Raw genomic sequence first — 27,105 nt, forward strand, 5'->3', positions numbered from 1 at the left:
TGAAGGTCTTGTTTGATAGACACTGAGCATTTATTAGGGCAGATTTGACTGGTGGGGAGTCCGGTATTTGCTGTGCAGCCCGCTTCAACAATATCAACAGTTTATCAGAGTGGACAGAGATTTGCAGCATTTACTCATTCAAAATACTTGTGTTAATGGGGAGAGAGCGAGGTGTCCAGTTAGGGTAATGGTGTCTGTTGATAGCAGACAGGAGCAGGAAGAGGTCGAACGACAGTGTGATCATTCCACAGGGGGAAGCTGGTGTGAGCGAAGGGTGCAAAAGTCTTTGTTGCAGGAATGGGGGAGGAAAAGAGTTCAGGTAGGCACATGTGTGATGTAAATAGTAAATGACATGTGGAGGACAGAACAGCATGTTGCTGCAAATTAGCAGCAAGCGTGCTATTACCTAGCATGTTCAGGTGAAGACCATCTCTTCTATACAGAGAGGAGCTTCTCACAGATGTCAGGGAACTACTTCAGGCTCTAGTTTTGCAGAATGTACAAATGTAGACTGCAGTCATTCTGCGAAGCTTGTCTAACAAATAAGAATATCAGACAGTGTTTAGTACTCTTTAAAAACATGACGTAGATTAGTTTTAAAAGTTACTACTTCATCAAAGTTGCAAGAAATTAATGAGGCAGTGTTCAAATCTATGTCTTATGTTAGACTGAGTGTGATTAGTGACAGAACAACAAACACTGGACTTGGCTGAGCTTAAAATCATGTAATAATCAGGTCTTGTCATTTTTATAGCTTGCTAAATTAAATGTCGCCGACTTGTAGACAAACATTCTGCAGGTTTCTTGTCAACAGATTGATGTTGTCACTTCTGCAAAACTTAATGAGCTTTTCTGTGGTGTCAGAACAACATTCTTACCTGCTGACACCAAGGCTTTTAATAGCTCACTCTAAATACAACACAGAAAAGGCTTTAGTGATCAATTCACTGAGGGTTTCAGGACCCAAAGTCATACAACCACTATAGCAAAAGTGAGTGGTGTAAGTTTTACCTATCACCCTCAAAATACAGATACTTTTACTTTACTAACTGTCATATTACCTTGTATCATACATGATGTGCTGGCAGACTGTCACTGACACAGCATTCAGTCTGGTTCAACCTGCTAACTGAAAATAATAACATGCTGTCACTAACATACAGATCTGTCCAGCCTCTTGATAATGTGGTTGATCCCTGCTGACCCTCATGTTACCTCACATAAGCTACATCAGTTTAAAGAAACAGGCTAGATGCTAACGTTAGCAAACTCCAACAAAAAAATCACAGATGACATCACGCACATTCATTGTAACATGAGCCATCTTATAAATGATTTTAGTGTTTACTTAACTTATGGTTGAAGTTGTCTCAGGGGAAACACTGCAGCAAAACTGTTAGCCTGTGCTAGCAGTCTGTAGCAAAATAATACAAGTTGTCTGGTTGCAGCGATAGTGGTGCTGAAGAGTGAACAGTCACTCATTTACCAAGATGGGAAGTCATGGAAACATAGGTGTACCTGTGTCTGCTTGTTGTTAAAGCAGTAGGGAACCATACAGTGACTTTTGCAGCTGCACTGCATCCTGCCTTGTTGTTTTGGTGGCTCAGCTGTGGAAGCCTCCTTAATAGTCCATGTTGGCAGCAGAAGTGAAGAGCATCAGCCTGACAGCGTGAGCCTGAGCTCAGGGTGAAGAAAACCTAGAGTTACTGACAAATCGCCACACACATTTGCAGTTCTCTGCCAAGGCAGAAATGTAGCAAAAATCATGTGTAAAAAGACAGCAAATTGAGAGGCATATCTGAGCTTTTGGAGCAAAATACTTAGACTTTTCCACAGCAAAAGTGTAATAAAAATCAACATTATTTGTCTGCACATTCACAGATCTGTGTGCACATTTACAGATCTGCCTACACATTCCCAAATCTCTATACACTTGCAAATCTGAATTTGGGGATTCTTTTACACATTTACAAATCTGATTACGCACACAGATTGAGATACAGAGCAGTTACACAATTCTCCATGCAAATTTGCAAATAATTTAGCTACAATAATACCCCCATAGAGATTGATGCAATTTTCAATAAACATTTATCATTCTAAGAGTGTCTGTTGTACCAAGTAAAATAGATTTTACATCCAAAACAAGATGCTCCCTAATATTCCTCATTACCATTTAATTTATTAGGGATTTAAAATCTTATATTATTTAAAAAAAAAAAAAACCTGAAATCTGAGTGAGATATGGTGACTTTTTTCTATCAAAATAGTCAATAATTATCAAAACTAGTGGAATGATTTGTGTAGTTCTGCCTCGTTCCTTGAATTCTTTGAAACAAATAAATCATAACTTGGACAAAGTGGAATTGTTTGATTCCACAAAAATAACACTGAAAGACTGAATAATGATGATGTGATTTTTTTATTGATCCTTGTGAGGAATTATAATGTTGTCCTCTACAGGGATGTCAGAAACTCTGGAGCTGGTAGCTGTTAAGTGTCTGGCTCAAGGACACTTCAGCACAGCACAGTTGGGGGATTCTTTTTTACTGGAGGCGATGTTTTCAGAGCTCCACTCTTAGAAAAGTAGAATAGATGTAGCTGCTAAAACAAATTAATTGCAAAGAGACTCTCAGCTCTCACTGGTTTCGCCTGCAGGAGTGTGTGTGTGTGTGTGTGTGTGTGTGTGTGTGTGTGTGTGTGTGTGTGTGTGTGTGTGTGTGCTCGTTCTTTGAGTTTGTCTAGTTACAGTATTTAACAAAACTGAGTACACCCCTGGTCAATATCACTAAAATGTTAAGTAATTACAAATTCTGTCCATTTAATACAATTTTATTTGTTTTTAGACAAAACTCAAGAAGAATTAGCCAATTAATTAAAAAAACAGAATGTCTGACCAATTAAAATATAATGAAAGGTCCATATTTAAGAATTAACTGCAACAAAAGTCAGCACATCCTTCATTAGTGAGACTCCATTCTTTTATTTTTTAATATTTTGTATGCCTAGCTTTATTTTTGATGACATATTGGATCCTCCTGGACATGGATGATACCAGTCTAGAATAAATCGGTGGAGAGATGCACTGTCATTTTTCACTGACGATTCTTCAGCTGCTATATGCTGGAGGGGTTTTGTTGCTCCACTTTCCGCTTTAAAATAGAGGTGTTCTATTGGATTCAGGTCAGGGGACATACATGGCCAGGTCATTGTTTTCACTTTTTACTTGTTTTAAAAACTCTTGTGTGATTTTTGCAGTGTGTTTGGAATCATTGTTATGTTGGGAAATTCCTCTCCTGCCAAGTTCCTCGTGACTGGGAGTCATCTTTTCATTCAGTATCTGGGCAAACAAACTTGCATTCATAGTGCCATCTATAAATGTCATCTCGCCTACACCTTTTGCACTCATGCAGCCCCATATCAGCACACTCCCACGTTTCCCATGTTTCTATGTTTCATGGTCAGCACTATGCAGTCACTGTGGTAGTCCTGGCCAGGTCCACACCAAACATGCTGGACCCCATCTGATCCAAACTAATTTATTTTGGTTTCATCTCACCAAAGAATATGCTGCCAGTATTCATCAGGCTTCTTTTCATGTTCTTTGGCAAAGTTTTGTGCAGTTTTGTGAGCAATGGTTTTCATATCGGATGCCATCCGTTGAGGTTGACTTCACGCACTGTCCTTCACACTGTCTGAGCAGTCATTGAAACACCATTTCTCACAGATGATCAGTTTCATTTTTATGAAACCTTTATTCTCTTTGTGAAAAAACAAAAAAGGGTGATTTCACTGATCTTGTTGCTAGAAATCCATTGCACGATTCCACATCTCTTCATTTCATCGATTATGGTCATGTAGAACTCCTCTTTCTCAAACAAAGGGAGAAAAGTTATTTTTACTTTTTGAATACAATCACACAATATCTTTATAGAGGAAATTTTCTAATCTGTCTAATGTGGTCTAAATGGGGAAAGAGCAGTGAAATCTTTTTCAGTTTTAAGAAATAGAATCAGCCACTAGATATCATTTATGTTTCCCTTTGTTCTCTCAGGCAACTGTCTGTCTTCAACAAACAGCCAATCAAAGGTCATGGTCAGTACTCAAAGTGACCAATCAAAGGAGGGTCAAGAAATACTCCCTTGGTGAGGATGGTTTTCCACTCACGGATACCATTCTGTGTGCTTGTATCACATGCACACGCCTGGTTTTTATGTGTGCAGGGTTTGAGGCTAATTAAACACCATACATGTGGAGTCTTGTTGCATTAGTCACAACCCAGGCCAAAATTGAGAAAGTTGTGGTGTTCACGGGTTCTTTTATAACCTTGTTCAGGCAATTAGTCTTAACTGGAAGTCACAGGTGTACTCACTTTTGTTGCATTGCGGTTGTACTTTGAGGCCTGTAATTTCAATTTAGTCTATCTAACCTGTTTGTTTTTAGTTATAAATAAGATCAAATATCCTGCACTCCACCCTAAAAATACTAGAATTATTGTTAGATGATACAATGTTGAATCACTCAGTACTCAGTTTTGTTATATACTGTATTTCTTCCAGGCCTTGTTGTGAGATGTTCTATTAAAGCACATCAAAAGTCAGTGTCCTCTTTCCTTGTTGGTGCTTATCTCCCTCCTTCCCCATCCTCCCCTCTTCACCTTGCTCTCTCTCATTCTCCTCCTCATCTTCACCTCCTTCTCTCATAAATTGTCCTATTCTCTCTTTCATTCCCTTATCTGTCCTTACTTTTCTCATTCTACCTTTTTTCCTCCTCTCTCCTTCCTTCATCTGTCGAGCTAAACTAAACCGTGGAAAAGGTTTTACTGCTGTCTCAGTGCGTCTTTGATGCAAGTCATGATGAAGAGCACAATGAGGGATAATACCGATGTCTGCCAGTTTCAGAGAGAGAGAGACAGACAAATGCAGGGCTGAATTTCAACATACTGTGTTAGTGTGTAGTAGGGTTGACCAGTGAGGGATGTCTGCATAGTGAATATATCAAATACTGCATTAACTACTAGTATATCTATCACCTTTTTTTTTTTCTCGTTCAAGATTTTTTTTGTGTAGTTTCTCCTTGTCTGATTTGACAATCCAAAGATGAAGGGTGTTGTATCTGTTGTTCACATTGAAGCAAATTTGTGATTTTTGGCTATATAGACTAAATTAACTTGACTTGACAATTTGTATTTGGCAATTGGAAGCAAACATCAAACATGAACTTGAAACCTTAAAGATCCCGTCCAGACATGTTCTAAGACATACAAAATGTACACTACAATGGCCTTGAGGGTCAAAACACAACATTTCATAAAACACGACAACATTTCACAAAACGGAAAAGGTAGGGACAACAATTCTTGATTGTGATTGGACAGAACCCAAGTCAATCAAGATGTGTCTTTGATAGCCTTCTATAGGAAGTAAACTTCCATGGATGCAGTGACTGGTGAATATATAGTGGGGTGCTACTGAGCCTTTGTCTTCATTGAAAAAGATGAAGAGGACCTGGCTGTAGACAAGGTGATGTAAACCAGGGGTTCCCAAACCCTGGTCTGCAGACCAGAACATTTAGTACCAGACCACAAGGTAACCATGTGATTCGGAAAAAAGCTGGATAATAATTATATAAGCTTGCAGGCTATTATAGGCTATTTTGGGGGTAAATACCTTCAAATTTGGTGCAGTCTGTGCTGCATTTTCCTCATCACTCCCTGTCATGCCATTGCCAACCTCTCTCTCTTTTTTCTCTGGTGCGCGTTGTCTCACTATCTCTCTGCATCAAGGTGTATTGGCCCAGGCCGGCCAAGAGATAGCAAGACAACGCTCACCAGATTGAGGGAGAGAGAGGTTGGCAATGGCATCACAGGGAGTGATGAGGAAAATGCAGCACAGACTGTGCCAAGTTCAAGGTATTTATCCCCAAAATATCCTATAATAGCCTGCAAACTTATACAATTATTATCCAGCTTTTTTACTGAATCACATGGTTCCCTCACAGTCCAGTACTAAATGTTCTGGTATTCAGACTGGGGTCTGGGAAGCCCTGGTTTACATCAACTTGTTGGCAGCCAGGTTCTCTTGGTAGCTTTTCCGTCACAGCTGGCCAATGAACACTGTAATAAAACAGCTTATAAAAACTTATCAGGAAATATGAATAACAATTACAACAATTACATACTCTATGTACTGATGGAAAATATAAATCCTGACAAACAATATCCATCTTTTATTGCCTCATTATTTAGACCAGTGGGAGTTTTAGAGCTGTTGTGTACAGATGTTATTCTTTATAGGATCTTTAAGAGTTTCTATGTAAAGCCTTTCTTTCCACCTGAAACACCAGCAGATATCTCAGCCAGCAGAAGACAGCAGCTGAAATCATCAATACATTGAAGGTTTCTGCCAAGGCTGGTTGGAGAGAAAAAAGAAGTTTTATTGATCAGGTTTGACTTGACCACTGCGGCCAATGAGCAGATGAATAGAGGTTAATGGTCCTTCTTGGTGTGTGAAAGCCAAACATAGATTGGCATTTAGCACAACGAGGCCTTGGCATTTATTTTAGCTGACCCTCTGTCAGTCTTAGCAGGAAAAAGCAGTTAATGTATCAAAGGCCAAGCAGTCATTGTGAATGTCACAAACTGGAACAATGTAATCTTGAATAGTTGTCAGATTGATTGAATTAATGTTTTGTCTCTGCTCTGAAAATATCACTGAATAAATGGAAATAAATCCCGAGATACTGTATCTAATATTTGCTGAATACTTACATCTCTTGTACATCTGCTTAAATCACTTATATAGGGACAAAGTTAACTTTGATCCACAAAATAATATTATGTGGTCAGTGCAAAGAATTTTAGGTGTAGTTCACCAAACTGGCTGCTTAGTGAGAAGAGTAGGAACCAACTGCTTGTGGCTAATTATTTTATGTTTTCATTTTTCAAATAAATCTGTGAATTTATTTGGATTTAAACTAGTTGGATTAAAAAATGAGCAGGTCAAAAATCCAGGTGGAAATCATCTTTAAAAATTGGATTTTAAATATACTATTTGAAGTGCACATTCTGAACTATTTAAAAAAAAAAAAATAAAATAAATGGAAAAAATATATATGTATTTTTTACTTACATCACTTTTCTTATGTATTTTTCATGTGGGAGAACTGGAGATAATCTTCAGTTGCATTTTCTTGTTATTTAAAAAAACAGATTATTATTTTTAAAAAAAACATTATTTGAAAGAAACTCTTCTGTTTCTTTCTTCTCCACAGTACCGCTTGAATTATGTATTTTTTAGTAACATAATGAGAAAATGTTTTTAATGAAAGCAATGAATGCAAAATGTTAGTAGTGAACCCATCAGGTGCCCTTTTCTTGAACTCTGCTTGATCTCTGCTCTCCATTCTCCAAAAAACAACCCTTACATTTTGAATCACTTCTCCCCAAGAAATGATAAGCACTCACTTCTCATCACAGCCATTTGACAGTTGTAACAACACACTGTCTGGAAAAACATGTGATGCTCTGCAGTCTGTCTGCAGTAGGATGCCATTTTCTGCATCTGGATGAAGTGTTACCGGCTTTCTCTCTCAATCCTGCATCACTTGCTTTCCCTGCGTACCCAGAAAATGAGCCACTCACAGGTTTTTTCTCTCCTCCTCCTCGGCCGTCTCATTTCCGCATCTCTGCCCACCCCACTCCAATTTCTCCGTTGTCGTTTGCACTTTCTTTCTCTCTCCTTCTCTTTCTCTCTATCCATTTGCTAGCCAAGAGCTGACAATCAGTTGAGTCGAAGTAAAGGTGTGCGGGTCGCTGCAGGATGTTTGCCATCCATCCTCACCGAGAGAGACAGAGAGGACGGAATTAGAGAGGCGGTAAAATAGTGGAAACACTGTGTGGCAAGAAGGATTGCAGTGTGAATCCATCACGTTTCACACACCGCTCTGTAGTCCCCACAAGAAGGAGGAAGAAGTTTATCAGAGAGAAACAAGGAAGTGTTGTTCCTGTATGACTTTTCATTTGCTGCATGCTGAGGTGCACATTTGAGAGAAATGGTCTAGGAAGCGGAGAGATGGCGATTTTCTTTATTGCAGGGTTTCTCAAACATTTCCAGCCATGCATTACAGTAGATGTATCCATCTTTTTCTTTTTTGTACTCCCAAACACCCATATAGGACAATTTTAGTTGTTGCTGATTGAATAGTGTTTGTATTGCAACACCCTCGCACAGCTCAGAGACGTCTCCTCTGCTCTATCTTTCACTCTCATCGTAAAGTAAAACATGCTTCCATTTCTGACTGAGGGAAAACTTTTGGACTGGTACTTTTTGCAATGTAGGAAGACCTAAAAAGGAACTCTTTATAAAGTATTTCTAGGTTGTAACTAGTGGCTGTATTAATGGTTAATAAATCACTTACTCATTCTTTATAGGTCAGTAAGAAGCCATTAATAAGAGCAACTTTTGGGTTGCCAGGTTCTGGAAACTCTCTTTGACTGTTTAACGAGCTGCAACTATCACATCTTGAGGCTGTATGCTGAAGTGCCTCAAAGTGCCATGATGTTGGCTCCAATCCCTGACTCCCATTCAAAAAGCATCAGCTTCTCTCTAGAAATACTAAGTCAATCATTTTTTTCAACAAGTCACTATGATCTCAGTCGCTAAATTCAGGGCCTCTAATAAGTGTGCTGGTGGTCATTTTGGAAATTACTGCTCCGTTAATAAGATTTGAAAATTTATAGTAGCTCTGATGTCTGCCGTGTTGGCGTTGATTGATAGCTGTGATTGACAGTTTGCTCACTTGCTGCTCTCCCCGGCTCCGGGACTCACACTGAGTCAGACTATTGTCGCAGTATTTCAGTAAGTTTAATGTTACTTGATTATGATACCTGCCCTGTTCGCACAATTTAGATAAAGTAATTAACGTTAGCCCAAGTATGCATCACTTGGTGTTCCCAGTAAAGCTGAAATGATAGTTTCCACGTCCGCAAGGGTCCGCTAGGGTCAGTTTGACTTAAATTTTGTCATCAGAGCGCATAGGCTCTGTGGGCACATCCGCGTACCAGCAATTTGTTGTGTCCTGTGTGACCTGTCCGCACCAGTCTGCGCGGACACAACGCTGTGTTCCTGTAGACTGCGCATGTGTGGAACACGTCCTCCACACGGACCCCAGAAGGTAGTATAAACACATCAACTATCCGTCCGTGGTGTCCACAGCTGTCTGTGTGCACGTCCACTCGGGAGTATAAATGAAGCTTAAGTTAGAGTCCACTTCGGTCCGAGGTAGTGACGCATGTTTCCAGAGTGTGAAAGGCAACACCCCACACTCCTTATTTGGAAGGTCCCAGCTCCTAACGGAAAAGATTTGGTGACGATCATAAGCTGCAACTCTGGGCTTCAAACCAGTGAGTCACACCTCACTGTCCATCATACCATCCATGCTGTTTGACCACTTATTTCTAGAGAAGGGTTGCAGACAACCTGGACCAAAATCCAACTTTTACAAAATGATTATGACATTTTACCATTATGTCAATAAACAAAAGCGCAGTTATTTCACTCTTTCAGAGTTTCATTCAAACAGCACACTGTATCGCTGTTTCATCTGAAGTTGATGAGGCTTCAGTAGAAGGCCTAGTAGTGTAACTTACCCTGTTCATGTTATTGAATGTTGTATTGTCAGTGATGATGTGGTGTTGCAGTTGTCAGAAAAGTATGCTGTTGTTTATAATGACCATGTTTATGATGTGTTGTTCCTCTTCTTGAGTGATTAGGTGATTTCTAATCAATCAGCAGAATGTGAATGTTTAGAGTCTAAGATCTCCTTCTTATGAAATACTGTATCATACAGAGGGTAGCATTTCTTAGCTGTTCTCATTGTGAAATGTCCAGATGACACCTGCTACAGTGTAGCGACTCAAATCAGGATGGACCCCCTGACCAGCCAACCTATGGTTAATTCCATGGTCGACCAAAGTGACTTGGATCTCATCTGTCACAGTTCTCCAGTTTCTTCTGACTTGTCCTCTCGCCACTCCTCATCCTCTGTGTTCTCTTCCTCCTCCTCCTCTTCCTCCTTCTCCTCATCCTCCTCCTCTGCCTTGTCTTCCATCTCTTCCTAGTCCTCGTCCTCCTCTCTCAAACACCTCTTCTTCTAACTCTCTCTCCAAAATTGGTCTCTATTGTTGTGCAAACCAAAGAGTAAACCTGAATCCTATTTATAGTGTTCAAGCTCTGATTTCTATTATGGGTGCAGGTGATTGATAATCGAATGTGGTATTTCAATAGCAGTGTTCAACAAACAAAACACAGGCTTTTAGTTCTGAATGATGTGTCTAATGTAGATTAACTGTGTCTAGTTATTGGCAAAAAGTGTTTTTTAGAATTTCAAACTTAGTGTAAAGCAGAAAGTGTGCTTATCGTTTAGTATACCTGGTCAACAAAAAGGCTTCATGAGTTAGTGGTTTCAATAATTGTGCCACAATTGCCAGTTTTTGTGTCTTCCAATTGCAAAAAAACTGTAAACCTTTCTTAAAATAAAGATTTTGATTTTTATCATTTATACCATCATGAATAACAGCCATACTGTTGTAGTATCAGCATGTGTTAGTGTTTTATGTATTGTCCCAATTTATTTGATAGCAGTATTGATTACTGGAAAGTTTATTGATATTTTAACTTTGGATCAGATTTTAACAGGATCCACTTTTGCTCTGGATCTTACTCTGGTACAGGAAATAGAAACTAGCCTCAGTTTCTTTGATCACTGGGAGTTGATCAAAGTGGAGGAACTTGCAGAAGAACTGGCTGCTGTGATTAAAGCGACATGGTGTTTCATGTGATGTAATAAGATGCAGTGAAGCAACATGGACAACTCATTTGGAGACCAATTTGTGACTTTTAGGAACAAAATCATTGAGTCCTCACTATGACTTTTTTCAGGTTCACTACAGTTGCATTCACTATGAGTTTAACTCCATGCAATGTCATCAGAAGTGTGTGTTTGTGTGTGTGACAGGCATTAGACAAACACACATCAGATTTCTGGATTTTTGAGTACAACTGTAAAATGAATCATTTTGTAAATCATCTGTGAGTTCCCATTAGCCTGAAATGCGCGCACACACACACGCACATACACACACACACACACACACACACACACTACACATACTACACTACACAGTGACAGCCAACCGGCTACCCACAGGACCACAGCTGACATTTTAAATTAATACAGTCAGACCCTTTTCTCCCGTCATACATGCTGAATTTTGCAGCTGCCAAACATTCACAGATGTGACAGCAGCTGTGTTTCCATCTCAGTATTTTTATGCACACTGGGACACATCAGAATAGATGCTGAACAGAAACAGCATATTAATACTAATTCATTCAGTCAATTTCTTTACTTGTTTATCATGAAACAATTGATGATGGAGACACACTGGTTGAATGATGACTGGATGATGAATAACATGAATAAAAATAGCTGTCTATTTTGATCTTTCATAAATGTTGAATGCCTTCATGGTTGTGTAGCCACTAGTTGGTGCATTAACATTTTGTCAACTGAAGCTTTTGTGAAAGTTAAATAAGATCTTTTCTCTCATGAACATCTGTCACACACTCACAAACACTTGCAAATGTATAGATCATCACCATATCTGATCAATCCACATCCTATGAATCATTCACTTGTTGAATGCTGAATATATTTATGATTTTGTTTTTCAGGCATTTGGATGGACAGAAAAAAACATTCTCTCCTTATGTCACCAGAAAACTTAATTCAGGCATCATTACATTTCTTTAAAACATATTTACTGTACAATCTAGATATAAACATAATTTCTCAGAGACAAGGTTGTAAAATTATATTAACAAAAGGTCAATTCTATTGGAAATCAATACTAATATATGCCAGCTTGGCTAGCTAGGTTTCTCTTTCCAAAACTTAACAGCATGATGGATCTTCCAACATGTTAAATGTTGTAAAGTGACAGCTTTAAATGTGATATGTGGACTTGAAAAGTATTTTTAAAAACCCAATGTTCATAGGAATGTGTATCCTAATGTACTCTGCAGTTCTAGAAAGGTTTTTTTTAGCCTCATTAAAGTCATTGTTTTGGTTTTTTGAAACAGTTACTGTCCGGTTCAGTCTCACAGACTGACTGTATGCGAGCAAATGGCAAAGTTAGCAACCAGCTAGTAGAGAAAAGTGAAACATCTGCTAAAAGGCATCCATATTTCTCTCAGGATAGACAGAGCTAAAAGGAGAGTGATTATTGGGCTTAAATTCATTACAAATCCATAAACACAACTCCAAATGAAGGTTGATGTTACGTCATGTTTCCTGGATGTTTAGTTGCTTGCTAATACATTAGCTAAAGTTATAAAGTGGGGCTTTAAGATCCTACAAATCAACAAACCCAACACAGTAGTAAGTAGCTTATCAGTTGCTATCTTAGATGAACATTTTTTTCCAAATGAGCAAAAAGTAAATATCCTATCCCTCCTATGGCATGAAAAGGCATCTGTCAGCACTGCAGGACCTGTAAGTAAAGTTGAAGCAGGGAAGTAAAGAATGAAGAAATAGAAAAGAAAGTGTAAAATTAACTTGAAGGTCCTATGGAAACATAAAAAGAGAGGAGGTCGATGAATAGAGGGGAAAAGATGAAGAGAGATGTTTATGGATTTACTGTACTGTCAGCAGGACACCTCCTACCACATTTGACCATCTTCTACACTCCTCTTTCTTCTCTCCTCCTCTCTTCTGACCATGAAAGCTATCATGAAAGACGTGACAGCGATCTGAATTAAGCATTTCATCTGCCGCTCTGTAAATTGAGCCCTCAGCCTCCGATATCAAACATTCTTTGGGGAGACACAGCGAGGCTCTAATTGGTTCAGCTGGCTGTTATCTATGTACAGTAAAACAGCCTGAGTTCAATCCTGCACCACTCAGTGGGAGGTGAGATCTCTATCTATCCCCTTCATTCACAGCTTAATTCAATTGGAGGGCAATTATCGACCGCCCCGAGGCTTCAAGATCCTCGTCGGTTTCTGTTCCCATCAGGGAGCCTCGCTGTGCAGGATCCCCCTTGACTGCACTGGGTGATGTCTGTATTGATGTGCTGTGTGTAAAACACCAGAGCAGGCAGCAGCAAACAGGCACGAAAGATTCAAAAGATTGTGAAGCCGTGTAAGTTTACAGACGGCTGGGGTTGTTCAACAATATGTGACTCTCAGGAAGGAACTTTTGTCCTTGTAGGTGCAGAGACATTGAACTAACCTCAGATGGCAGGTTGTTTCTTATATATATCAAAGTCCAACTGAAATTAAATTGTCTTTTTTTGTCTACTACAGCATACACATCTGATCTGTAAATCACTTGTCCTGTGTTCTCCTTTGAGAAAAAAAGAACAGACGGTCACACTGAGCCTGATAGCATCCTGCTACACAACACAAGAGCTACAGGCTCTGAACAACAACCCACATTAGCTTTCCTGCCAAAGTCTCCTTCTTATCTAACTTATAAACATGAACACGTCTTGTCCTGCACCTTAGCTTGTTGAACGAGCCACCAGAAAACATTCACCGGGTAAAACTGCACTGCTAACATCAGTTAGCAGGCTAGATAGCCAATTAGCTGGTTAGCTGCAGCACATTAAACGGCATGTAAACATACCCGAAAATGTCACTTCAGTCCGGTTAGATGCTGCATTTAAAAAACGTCTTGATATTTCTGACTGCAAAGAGGGATGATTAAATGTGATTTCATTTGGACTTAAACACAATAAATTGGCCAGCTGACATAGCTAATCACAGAAATATCCGCATATTTGTCCACCGAATAGAAATCAGAAATTTGAGGACAGAAATGCAAAAAATATGTTTGATATCATTTATAAACAGTGACACAAGAGAGCTTTATTTTTCAAATGTCCCACTCAATACATATCTCAGTTGCAATTGTATTAAACAAATTTAAAAAACAAATTTTCCTTAAATCTGTTTAAAAAATGTTTGTTTAAAAATAATATCAGGCTGACATAACTCTTAAATATCAATATCCGTATTAGACACAAAAATCCAGTGTCAGCCGGTATCAACTCCTAATAATAATCTCTTTATTTGAGACATTGTACTTTATGTAAAATTTTTAAATGAGAAAAGATGAACATACATATATGTCAAAATATCAGAAAGTCACATTTTACCAGTGATACTTTCCTCACCAGGAAAACAAAAGGTGGAAGAAGATTAATGTTGTTGTAACACCAAAAAGCGAGGTGTGTTTGACAAGGAAGGCCTCGACTTTCATCCTGTGTCCTGACAGTCAGTGTTGGTTTCTTTTAACGTTAATCACAATCATTCTCTAACCTTAACTGAATAGTTTTAGTTTCCTTAACTTAACGAGTGTTTTAACCATAGAGAAGGCAGATCAAAAAATTCTCACAGTTTCTTTTATAATGGTTGCTTGAAAGGTTGCTTTAGAAGGCATTGACAAACATTTTATCATTTCGGTATTGTGTGTTCATTCATTCAACACAGACTCTGCTAACTACATTTCTACATTATGTTTTGGCATTTTCCAACTTACACTGATTATCTTACAGCAGTATTATTTGTTTATTTGGCCATGTGACAATGTGTGACGGAGGATGTGTGATTATTAGTTCAAATCAAGGTGAGCGTGTGGTCCCATTTGTAGCCGAGAACTTCTGTTCCATCTCCAAAATCCCGCATAAAATATTAAAAGACAAATCTTCAAAAAAAATGACCTAAAATTACAAACCCTAATCTTAAACCAAGGATCAAACACGTGACTTTCCAGCAGTATGACACCTGCACATTACTGGGGATCAGTTGTTGAAATAGAACATCAAATTGGTTTGATGAGGAGCTGAACCTGTTTTAACTGAGTTGGTTCCAAAATAAAAAAACTTCAATTCAGTGAATAACATGAATCATTTCTTTTTATAGATTTTTAGCTGCAGATATAATTTTGTACGAAGTTTGCAATCCTCTTGAAAAATGTTGTAAAAACTGAAATGACATTTTGATTCAATTGCAAAAAAGAAAAAGAGAAAAAAGAGAGAACTAAAGAAGATATGAGGAATGACAGACGACAAAAAACCAAGAGTAAAAAAAAACAAGAGCTACTGAGAGCTAAACTCAGAGTCGCTATCAGAATAAGCTCTTTGGTTTTGGTATTGGATAACAAGTCAATGCCAGACTGAGACAGAGAGTGGACTAATGTACTATTTATTTAGTGAAGGAGCCTCTTAAGCACTTTCTGTTCATTAATGTACGTACTCTATTGATTATCACCCTTTGTGCTTTATGCAGCAGGCACTGTACACTGCTGGGTTTCCTTTTTTCAAATCGGAAAAATAACACCTTTTATGTGAATTATGTAGCCGAAACTAAAATCATTTGATTTTCTCCATTATGAAAGCTGCTACCAAGAGCTCATAAAACCATAAGTTTTACCAACCACATTCATCAGTGAATACATTTTAATGCACCCCAACATGCTGATAATATACAGAAAGTTTTCAGTTAAAGAAAAAGCTGCATTGTAGCTGTCAGACCCGCATTAACAGAAATAATCCTCTTACCACACAACACACCTACAGAAAATAAGCGATAACACATCCCAACATACAGTAAAAGGTATTTCAGAGCACACAGGGTCACAGGTAATCACACATTGATCACATATACCATTTCCTATTTGTTATTGTTACGTTTATCTAAAAAAGTTGCATATTGCAGAATTTCAGTCTGCATTGTGGAAATGTTTATTCTCAGCATGTAAGCTGCAACTGATAAAGTATTGGCCTGTGGAGTAAAGAGAAGTAAACTGTGTGTACTGATGATTACTGTCCTCAGTCCATTTGTATTAGAACAGTGTGTGCTGTGTTGGCTTTGTATTTCAGCGCATTAGATTTGAAATGAAACAATGTTGACTATGTTTTAATGCTGACTCTCAGCTTTAATTTCATGGCGTTAATATCCACATCAGGTGAACGGTGGAGGAACGTAGCCTGCGGCCCACAGATATTTGTACTTCCTTGGTGATGCTCTGCCAAACCCGCACTGTCCCGTCTTCACTTCTTGTTTATTTCAGGGCTTTTTGTGGCCTTCAGTCTGGTGTTCAACATGTGAAACACATGATGAGCTGGATAGAAGTCAGGTTAAATTAAGAACATTACATTGTTGGGCCATAAAATAGTTTCCTTGTCTGGAAACAGATGCACTAACTGTGTCTGTGTGTTCATGTTCAGCTCTGAATGAACTAAGAACTCACCAGAGACTCTTTCTGTTGTTTCCTTCCAGTCTCTGTCCTCTTGTCTCTGTATGTTTATGAAGTAGATTCATAAAGCTCCAGGATATGTGTGAATTTTTCACTCAAGTTGAAACATTTTTAACTAGCGTCTTCACGTCAATTCAAATCAATCGGGAGAATTTGCGTCTAATCGTGTTTTTCCATTGACCTTTATGCAATCACACTGCTGCTAAAATTTGCTTTGCGTTTTGTCTGAACACACAGTAAGAATATACAGTATGCAGACATGCTAGTGGCTCTGTGAGGCTCTTGTCAGATATGGGGGGGGGGGACTAAATGCAACATGCTAACGTGATCACAATGACAATGTTAACATGCTAATGCTAATTAGCTATAATGTTTACCATGTTCACAATCATAACCTACAGCTGTGGCTGATGGCAATTAATGGTCATTAATTCTCATGATATTTAGTCATAAACAAAACTACTGGACAAATGGCCTGGCCAGATGATGGCTCTACATGTAAAAGGAGAACACCATTGTGATGACTATTTATCCTGAGAGGGACATAAACTACCAAATTTAATAGCAAACTATCCAATAGTCATGAAGTTATTTCATTCAGAACCAAAAATCTCAACCTCATGGTGGCGTTAAAGGCTAAGTCAGGGTATCATCAAAGTCATTAGGATTCATCATCTGTAAACTATTCACGTCTGGACCATATTTACATCCAGTAGATATTTCTGTCTGGACCAAATTGGTGGATTGACCTACGACAGAAAAACTGGCACCGCCATCCCTGGAGCAATGCCGCTAGCAGAGCTAAAAAAGTCCTACACTGTTCACCAATATGAACACGAACACCCTCAAACATCCTTAAAGCTGAAAATCAGCAGTTAAACCTCATAGTCATAGTTTTATTTCAAGTATAATGTGCTAGGATTGAGCCAAAACAATGAAAAATGTGTCAATGTCCTAACATTTGAAGACTACACTGTATGAGAGGCTCACTGTAGCATTTCAGCAGCTGTTCAGCAGCACTTAGCAGGATTCTGGATCCACAGTGATTTTCCTTTGGGTCTTGGCAATATCTAAACCTAAAATATGCAACAGATGACTTGTCGGCTAACCTATCCAGGAAAAGCGAGAGAAGTTGAGAATGTTGTTCCCATTTCACTCTGCATGCAATGGTTCCCCTTCTTTCAGCTGTCAGCTCTCGCTAAAATTTTCAAAAGGTGAACTTCTCTTCTCGGCTCAGATCACTTTGCTCTCAACCAACTGCTGAGCTGACAAAACTTTCCCTCTCTAAACAGTTGACGCCTCTCTGCTCTCCTGCTCCTCTCTCTCTCTCTTACACAGACACAGCAGCACAAACACACACCTGCATTTTCGCGGCATTTTGTCTCAGGAGCACAGCCATAGTGAAGCTCAACTCCCATGACAATTGTGAAATATGTACATGAAAGCGTCCAACCTGTTCCACACACATAAAAAAAAGAGGCGCTCTGTGCACAGCAGCTACAATCCCAGACACTCAGTTTTCAGCCAATAAACCAAATTAGAATTGATTAACACCCTTGCACACAAATACAACAAGCACTTGTGAGGAGCTGTAATGATGCTGCATTTGAAATAATCAACAGCAAATAAGATAACTGCCACAGTGCTAATATCTGCCGAAACACAGGCTGTCTGCTCTGTTTGCAGGACGTAAAATCAGTGACAACCAACTGTGCAGTGACAAAAGGCACTGAATTCACATGTCAAAATTCAAAAAATACAGAGACTTCTCGAGTGAAACAGCAAGACCTCCTGAAACCAACAAAGACTGTGAATGTGGACTGCATTGAGACTCTAATAAAGCCTGTTAAATGATAGATCTTCAAAGCATCAAGGCTCTTTTCAAAAGGAAATAAATGCACACCCACAAGCAGCGAAAACAAGGTAGAGAGATCAAAAAATAAGTCTTACTTTGAGTATTCTTCATTATCTCTGTCACAGCGAGAGTCCTTGTGTTTCTCCCAGTCCTTGCCATGTTTACACGTGGTCAGCAGGATAATATCTTCCCCATTGTGGACATGATACAGAGCATTCCTTGTCTCTGAACCAATGCCAGTTAAGTACCGCTTCCCTTTGAAAACCAGCAGGTACTTCCTGGAAGGAGGGGCGTCGTTGAGCGTCAGATAACCTATGCCCCCTCCTTTTAGCGGGTGATCCTTGGAGAACAGGGGAATGGAAATATCAAAGTTGGGTCGGAAGTTGACCACATCAGCGCTGGCCTTGGCCAGCATGGCCTGGCCCACCTCAAAGCCCACATCCTCTGTGTAGTCCGGCCAGGTGCCAGAGTAGAGGTTAAATATGAGGTGGTTCCTGCCATCGTTCCACGTCGGCAGGCTTTGGATGCGAGACCTCACGTTCTGAACGTACTGAGCTGAGAGCTGGTCCCTGTCCAAGGTGTCCACTGCTAGAATAAACAGACAGGCCCTCGATGGGTCTGTGGTGTGGAAGCGAGACTCCTCGATGGACGACAGGATCTTCTGGTAGGTCTCAGATATTTCGTCGCCTCTCTGTGGAGGGTAGATGTAAACCCTGAAGCCCGACTGGCAGCGAGCAAAGTCAAAACAGGTTTCCATGCGGCAGCGCTTGTTCTTGTAGATGTTGTCGCGGATCGCCCGCCGTTCACGGGGCGAGGTGTGCTGGTGATGGAGCTGAGGGCTGTCCTCCTGCAATGACAGACAAGACACTGTTAGGACAACCCAGATTATAGCAGACATTCTTCTATAACATCCGTGTGATATTCAAGGTTTATGTGCACAGTGTATTTGTTCCATCTTATGAATCCATCAATTTCTTTGCATTCTTTAGTATAACACATCACAGTTTAGAGCTGTGTTAGTGTACAGATGACACTTGACAGGTTTCTGGATAGTGAAGTTTTTTAAAACTTACTTTACTGGGGCTTCAGCCTAACTCTCTGGCAATAGTGACTTAGGTTGCATTCCTTTGTTGCTTTTCTGAGCCACAGCTGTTCTATGAACCAGTCTACATGAGAAGACTAATGGTGACTGTCTTAGAGTTTTCTAAATCACTGGTTCTCGACCATCTTGGCTTGTGAACCTTTAAAGCGAAGGAATGTTTACTTTCAACCCCTCATCACAGGTTGCTGATGTCTGTGCTCATGTTCAGACAGCACTGCATGAAAAAAATCATTGAGGCACAGCAGCAGTACCAACACAGTGGGCTTTGGGCAAAAAATTTAACCTGGCTTAGCTTTTCCAGCAAAACAATGCAACGTCATCTGGTAAGATGCTGCTGCATTGGCCAATCAAATATCTGCAAGTGCACATTCTTGGCAGATTAATTTCTAATGTGGATGACATATTTTGGCTGTTTTCATTGCAATCATCGTGATGAAGGATAAAAGGATTACCACTGGAACAACTTTCCAGAGTTGTAAAATCCTTCCTCATTTGGTATCTTATAACCCCCCCTCCCATAATACCGTTATACTTTTACTTAATAGCATTTTGAAAAAACAACTTTTACCTGTAATGGATTATTCTTACAGTACATTGTGATATTGTGGTACAATCAAAAGGATGAGAGATCAGGGTTTGAAAATCATCCCATCACCGTTTGTTTCCCTGAGCATTAAAATCCAGTTTTATAAAACAGTGTTATCCTGTATCTACCTCCTGCTCTCCCCCCTCCAGGTACGGCTCCAGCAGCTGTGTTGACTCTGGCCAGCGCCTGGGCTGTCTAGACGGGCTTCTCTGGGGCAGGGGCTGAGGTCTCGGATGGTACACCTCCTGGCTCTGGCGGTAGAACTGGTACTCCTGCTGGTGGTACTGATGATACTGAGGGTACTGGGGGAACTGGTGATATTGGTATGACTGCTGCTGGAACTCCCCGATTTGCAGACCCCACAGGTAGACGAGGAAGAGAAGACCGGCCCCCACAGACACAAGCAGGTACCGCTTCTTGGCCTGCATGTGTGCTGTGGGGGGAGGAAAAGGAGGGAGGTGGTGAGTTCGGGAAGGGGGGGCAAGGAGAGCAAGGGAAGGAGAGGATGGGGAGGAGGTGCAACAACAAGAGGAGAAGGAGGAAAGGTGGGAAAGAGGTAGAGAATGATAGAGAGGGAAAAGAGGAAAGAGATGATAAAGAAAGAGATGGAGGAGGAAAAGAGAAAGAGGGAAGGGATGATAAAAGGTTGAAGAAGGGGATATGGACTAAAAGGAGGAAAGGAAAGGGGGAAGAGAAAGGAGGAAGAACTGGGAAAAGATGAGGAGAGGGGGTGCAGGGAGGTAGACACAGGTCAGCTCGACCCACAGCGCAGCTTCTCTACCCACAGCTCGGCATTTTGGGATTTGGAGTCACTATGAAAAAAATAGAAATGAACACATAAATTAAGTCACCAATAACTTCTCAAACAAATCTAGAGCTGCAACGATTAGTCGATTAATCGTTAAGTCGATTGCTGAAAATTAATCAGCAACTTTTTTGATAATCGAATAATCATTGTAGTCATTTTTTTAAACAAAAATGCCAAACATTTGCTGGTTGCAGCTTTTCAAATGTGAGGATTTGAAGTTTTTCTGTGCCAGACATGATAGTAAACTCAAATTCTTTGGATTTGTGACTGTTGATTGGACAAAACAAGACATTCCAAGACGTCATCAAGGGATCTTGAAAATTGTGCCATTTCTTCACATTTTAATAATCTGCAGATTAATTGATAGTGAAATTCATCATTAGTTGCAGCCCAAAAAAAACATTATTGTGGATTATTGACATGGTTTTAAAGTAAACACTACTCTATGACTATAGTAAATGCCCATATTATGGAACTGATAGGTGTATGGCTACTCTGATACTGCAGTCTTGTCAAAATTTGTAGTCCACAGTGAATCTAATGAACTAATCAGGACATTCACAAAAGTCAGGTAGATACATAAAAAGAGACTTTTTATTAAGAATTAACATATTTTTTTTTTACATCTAAATGATATATGAATAGCTGTAATCAGTGATCAAATTGTAATCAATATAATGTGTAAAATGTAATTCTGAAGAACAGAAAATTAGTGGTACATTCAAGATTTCCTCTGAGCTGATTGTTTGCTGACCGCCTTCTTGTATTTGTATAATATCACATTTTAAATCATCAGTCGTTGCTCAGGTCAGTGAGGCATATTAATAGATGCTCAAAGCTCACGAGCACCCAAACTTTATTATAATATAATCGTTTGACGACGTGTGCCATACGCATACATTACTGTACTTCAGCAAGGATTTTGACTTGATATAACATGACTAAATACATTTTATAAATCAGTATTTGTATTGTTCTAAATTAATTCGCTTAACTGCTGCACATGTTAAAATTTTAACTTTTTCAGACGACTCACAGTGCCCGGTGGACAACTTTCATATTCATAAAAACAGATTGTGGATGTATGCAAACAGTTTCAACAATTATATACTTCTATATAAAATGACGAACGGTGAATGAAAGTCATTTTAAGATTTGTTGGAAAAACAGTGCTGCAAAGATTAATAATCTGCGAGATTACTGGATGGAGTTTGGAGTGCAGGCATGTCGTGAATCATCGCTCTTGCGGATTCTACAATGTTATGATTTTCCAAATATGGATTTTCTCATTGGTGTTAGGCCATTAATAGAAAATGATCACCTACCTGTTTAAAAGGAACACCTGTGGTCCCAGGAAGGGATCGGGATGCCCGCTGCTCTCCCCTCCAGCCTGAGCAGGACTCCACAGTTTGGATACACATTCTCCAGTTATCCAACCAAAACACCTAATTACAAATCCATCCACCAGTTATTTAAAGCATTAGTGTGGGGCATTCAGTGAGCTCTGAAACAAGGTGCGCTGCATGCATCCTTCGCTCCATCCCAGTCTCAAACTTTCCCCGAGGAAAGACCACGGAGTGATTCTCCCCCGACCAGGCGAATACACAGCGATCTGTCAGCACGGCGGTATCCACGGTGTTAATTCACAAATACACTCATCTGCTAGAAAAGCTGTGATACCATCGGCAGCATCCATCCACAATTAACTGATGTGTTTAACAAGGCGCGTATATCTCCAATCAACAACTGCCATCTCCTTTTCAAAAAAATCCCGGCAAGAGAAAATCCAAACTCTTCACTTTGGAATTTAAATCCACTCTCCCACCTGCCGCCGCTCACGGTGAGAAAACAGCAGAAATAATCATCCCAGGTAAGTTAAAGGGAATGCCAAAGCACCTGATCCGGAGAGACGCGCATCAATAAAATCCTATTAGGAGCGACCTCACGGTCTGCTGAGTGGCAGGTAGCAGTAATTCTCAATAGAGTTAGATCAAATGAACACCATGAGTGTATACTGGGGCTCCTCTGGGTTATTCCATCTCGGCTACTGATTTCCAACAGACCCGCTGTCCTCACGTTTCCGTCCTCAGGTCCTCATTTGGATCTGGGCTGCGCCACCGTGCAGCATCCAGAAGCAGCAGCAGCAGCAGCAGCAGCAGCAGCGCTGATAAGCCAGACATCAGCAAACTGGCAGACTGTGGGGATCGGAGCAGGCATGGGGCGTCAGCTGGCTCTGATAAAGTATGGGAGCTCGCCATAATTCAGAGTCTCTCAGACTGCATTTGTAGCTTTGTTCGTGTCATTAAAGTGATAAGTGAAGACAAGAAAAGTCCCTAGAAATGACTTTGGAAGCCAGATCGCTGAGAGGTCGAAGGGGAGTTTTCAGGATTTCTGAGCTGGCTGTCAGTTATCAACATTTTGGATTTGCAAACCAAACTCCACTCAGAAATCTGCGACTTTAGGGTTGCTTTGCCTACCTGCGAGAATGGGCGTGAATAAGTTGTAGAACATGATTACAACACAATTTGTGGTTTTTAAGATGTGGGCCTGTCTCTTACTCTGCACATAGTTGTTTCATTTGCATCTGAACGTTCTATAATTTCTGTTTTTCTATAAGAATGCAGAATATTTAAGATGTATACGCACATTTTAATTACTTGTGCTTAGCAGAGGATACGAATGCGCTTTAAAAGTTGGTCAGTTAGAGAGTTTGGCTGATCTACATGAAATTTGTTACATTTAAATAAAAAGTAAAAGAAATATCAATCTTTTGCTGCACTTTATCTCCCAAAATTATATCATGCTTCTTTTAAAGTTAAGATGATTCGGTGGCAAATCACGTTAAAGGGATTTTGTTAGGGTTTAGTGAACTGACTCTTTTGCGAATCTATGCACTTTTAATTAAGTCTTAGCTCATTAATTCTCTTAATGATTCATATATTTGTCCCAATAAATCAACTCTGACCGTCTGGACCACTAATCTTTCCATCCCTTCATTTCATGTTGCTGTCAGTTGTATAGATGCCATTGACTGAATAAAATTAATTTGCTCATGATTTAAATAGATGTCATTAACTCATAAATTAAAGAGGGAGTTAACAGATGTTGTGCATCATGTACTCAAACATCGCCATCTTGTGGTCTCTATTGCAGCCCACACTTCAACACAAGCTGTCACACACACACACACACACACACACACACACACACACACACACACACACACACACACACACACGCACGCACGCACACACACACACACTTACACACATACACACATGTTTCAGCGGATAATCTAAACCAAACTCTCATTTGCTCTTGTTTTGAAACCACAGTTTATTTCATATCTTGCAAATATATATATGTTGGACCTTGTATGAGCTTGTTATTATAGTGTAGATTTGCAGATACTTAAAATTACACCACAGCAGTGCCAGACTTGGGCCCTTTCACAAGTTAACTTAGGTAAAGTCTCAGGATTTAGAGACCAAACTTGTCCTACAGTCAATTTTAATCAATATACTGCATGAAACACCTCTCTTTCAAACTCCATTACACAAACAATTGTGGCTTCGGGGCATAAGTAAGCTACCGTTTACTGCAGAGGTTTTTTATGCCTGTTTTTAAAGCTGTACCAGGCAATACCTTTATACACTGGAGGTGCCTGTCTTACAAATCATATAAGGCGAGATCAGCAAACAGCACACAGCACATTAATATTAATCCAGCCAGCCCGTGATGCTTTATAGCTCAGTGATGACAGTGACATTTATGTGCAAGTCGAAACAGACCAGTTTTGGTCTATAGGTCTTCATTCTTGCATCTTACACAGCCGCATGTAGGAATTAGATTAAGGGATATAGCACGCAAGGAAGAAAAAACAAACGCCTGAAAAAAAAATCCATATTGATCTATTGCTAGACAACCTTAAAATCTGCATTGGTTTATCTCCCCAATATTACCATATTACTGCACTTGACAGAGCTAACACTCGAAATACTATAAATTTGCATGATTTAAGTATTTATGCTTTCAGTTTCAGCGTGTTATTCCAGGTCTTATAAAAGCTGTCCTAACATAATTGATTCATGTTGCAAAGTCATTTTGGTTTGATCGCAGTGCCATTGATTTGTAATTTTGGGGAAAAATATGTAACATCTACCTGACTTGAACTGTTTCTAGTCTCATTTTTTCCACTTTTTTATTCGCACCATTAATCTCCTCTCCTCCTACTGGCTTAGATTTTGATCTGGCTTTAAAATGATTTATTGTTTTTAAGTTGTGTCCTGTACTTGATTTTGCTCAATAGTATAGCTATAAAACTGTTACTCATGTGGTTTTATGTGTTTCCTGTTTTTCTGTCACCAAACTGGACCCTTTCAAAAGAGATGGGAGCAAACTGAATCCTGGAGTGGAAAGGAATGAGGAAGGGGAAACCAATGGATGTCTGAATTTATCTGAGCACCTGAAAAGCAACACTTTAGCAATGATTTCTCATTTCTAATGTCCAGCTGTACAGAAAGAAGCAGCATAAATCCTTAGATATGACTTTGGATTGCAGCAACGCACAAAGTTTGTCTAAAACACTACCATATATATTACTACCAGTCTGGAGTTTTATTCTCATTTACTTACTCTGAAGGATTGGCTGGTGTTGATAGCCTCATGGTCGATTAGGGGATGATAAATCTGAAAAGGTCCTGTTGGTGCAGGCAGAGCAGCAGAGAGAGCCAACTTTGATCTGCTTCCAGTCTCAGTCCATCGCTTCACTTCCTCCACTTCCTCGTTTTCGCCATTAATCTGAAAGCTTCTGGGATACTTCAGCTGCACTAAAAGTCTCTCTCCTCTCCTGTATCAGCTTTTAGGATCCAGCTCTGAAATTATTTCTGTATACTTGATTCTACTCGGTTACATTCACAGTGTACCTGATGTCGAGATGCAATATCAGATAAGATGAGATAATACATTAAGTGTGCTGTTTTGTATAATTCAACCTTAGCTTTTATCCTTTATCTGTATTGTCATCATCATAAATATTTTTGGGCTGTTTATTTGTCTGTTTAATGTCCATCTGTGGTATAATTAGATTATTTCTGCTTATGCACTTGATGTATTTGGACTGGGGAGAACTTGCATTCCTTCCTTTTTTATGTATATGCCCTGATGTGCTGATCACCTCCAGAAGTGGTTCAGGTGATTATTTCTTCAGTGGGTCTTTGGTTCCTTTACACCTGGCTTTGATGAGATTTTGGGACTATCCGATTACATTCTGATCACCCAGGATGCAGGATAATGCGCATGGAAAGGAGGTCTTAGTCTTCCAGGCGCTGGTTCTGATCTCTGTAGTGGAACAGTTTTTCTTTCTGGTAAAACCTCCCTTTCACCAGGACTGTGGTTTGGCCTTCTTGATAGATTTTACAGTTTTTAGTCTCAGTGGCACTCCAGGCTGATCTCTGTTAGAAAGAGATTTGTCGCTTTAACAGCAGTGAAACCATTTTTTTTTTTTTTTTTTTGCAGGGTGGATGCTGTCTGCTCTGATCTCTCATCACATCACCATGATGCTCCTTGCCAAAACAGAGTAGCCAAAACACCACCATTTTCATTTTAAAATGGAGCCTCTCTGCTTCTTTTCTGATACTAAAACACTGAAGATTGTTTCATGCAGCAGGCAACATGTTATGTTCATATGGTTTAATCATTTCTAACTAAAGCAAATTAGTCGATCAATGGATAACTGACAACAAACTGAAAATTCAATTTATCATTTTAAGTCATTTATAAAATGAAATAGTTACATTTTGCTGATTTTCTGAGTCTAGATATTATTCTAAAGAGTGAATAAAACTCTTTATCATTTCCTAGTTTAGGGGCACAGCAGCTAATTAAAAACCATCAATAACATTTCAATAAGGAGAGATTAATTGCAAGTGTGTGACCATATTTATTGAGGTTAGCAGCCTTTGGCAATTACACTCCATTGATGTGAAACATCTTCAATAAGTGTTGGCTCGCATGAAGATAGGAGATAGGACAGGGTCCCTCCAGAGTCTAGATGCTGGTGCTGGTAGAGGAAAGCCAGCAGATGTAAAGATGGAAACTCTCAGTTTAATCTCTCTAGACAACCTGGAGGTAGTACTGGTGGGGAGGTGGTGTGTTGCCCATCTTGTGTTGTTATCTGAAGAAAGAGGCAAAGATTTTCAGTGATGTTAAAGAACAGCATCCAAGAACTGATCGGCTTGAAGAATCTGGGCAGGAAAAACATGTACAAGATATAGTGACAACAGAGTTATGAATGTAGGAATGTGGGAAAGTGGAGGTGATGGAGAAGAATGGGAGGAAATGGAAAAAAAAATCACCCATAGAAGAATAAAGGCAAAACATGAGAGAAAGACCTTCTTGGATAAACTTTTGCCAAAGCTTCAAGTCACATG

General features: G+C 39.6%; 1 protein-coding gene across 1 annotated transcript; it reads right to left on the reverse strand.

Annotated features, from left to right (window-relative positions):
• Positions 1–1,418: 1,418 nt before the first annotated feature.
• Positions 1,419–20,389, reverse strand: LOC122999855 (exostosin-1-like). The gene is made up of 3 exons (XM_044377169.1): positions 19,995–20,389; positions 18,274–19,025; positions 1,419–1,675 (listed from the first exon to the last, which is right to left on the reverse strand). The coding sequence occupies exons 1-3, from the start codon at positions 20,292–20,294 to the stop codon at positions 1,657–1,659; spliced, it is 1,071 nt and encodes a 356-aa protein (XP_044233104.1). The 5' UTR covers positions 20,295–20,389; the 3' UTR covers positions 1,419–1,656.
• Between the last annotated feature and the right edge of the window lie 6,716 nt (positions 20,390–27,105).

This window comes from Thunnus albacares, chromosome 16 (genome assembly GCF_914725855.1).
Source record: "Thunnus albacares chromosome 16, fThuAlb1.1, whole genome shotgun sequence".
NCBI classification, from domain to species: Eukaryota; Metazoa; Chordata; class Actinopteri; order Scombriformes; family Scombridae; genus Thunnus; species Thunnus albacares.

Excerpts from the sequence above, each read along its gene's own strand:
- LOC122999855 (XM_044377169.1), bottom strand. The coding sequence starts at position 20,294 with ATGCAGGCCAAGAAGCGGTACCTGCTTGTGTCTGTGGGGGCCGGTCTT. Across the intron at positions 19,026-19,994 it reads TGGAGGGGGGAGAGCAGGAG|GAGGACAGCCCTCAGCTCCA; the intron begins GTAGATACAGGA and ends CTGTCATTGCAG.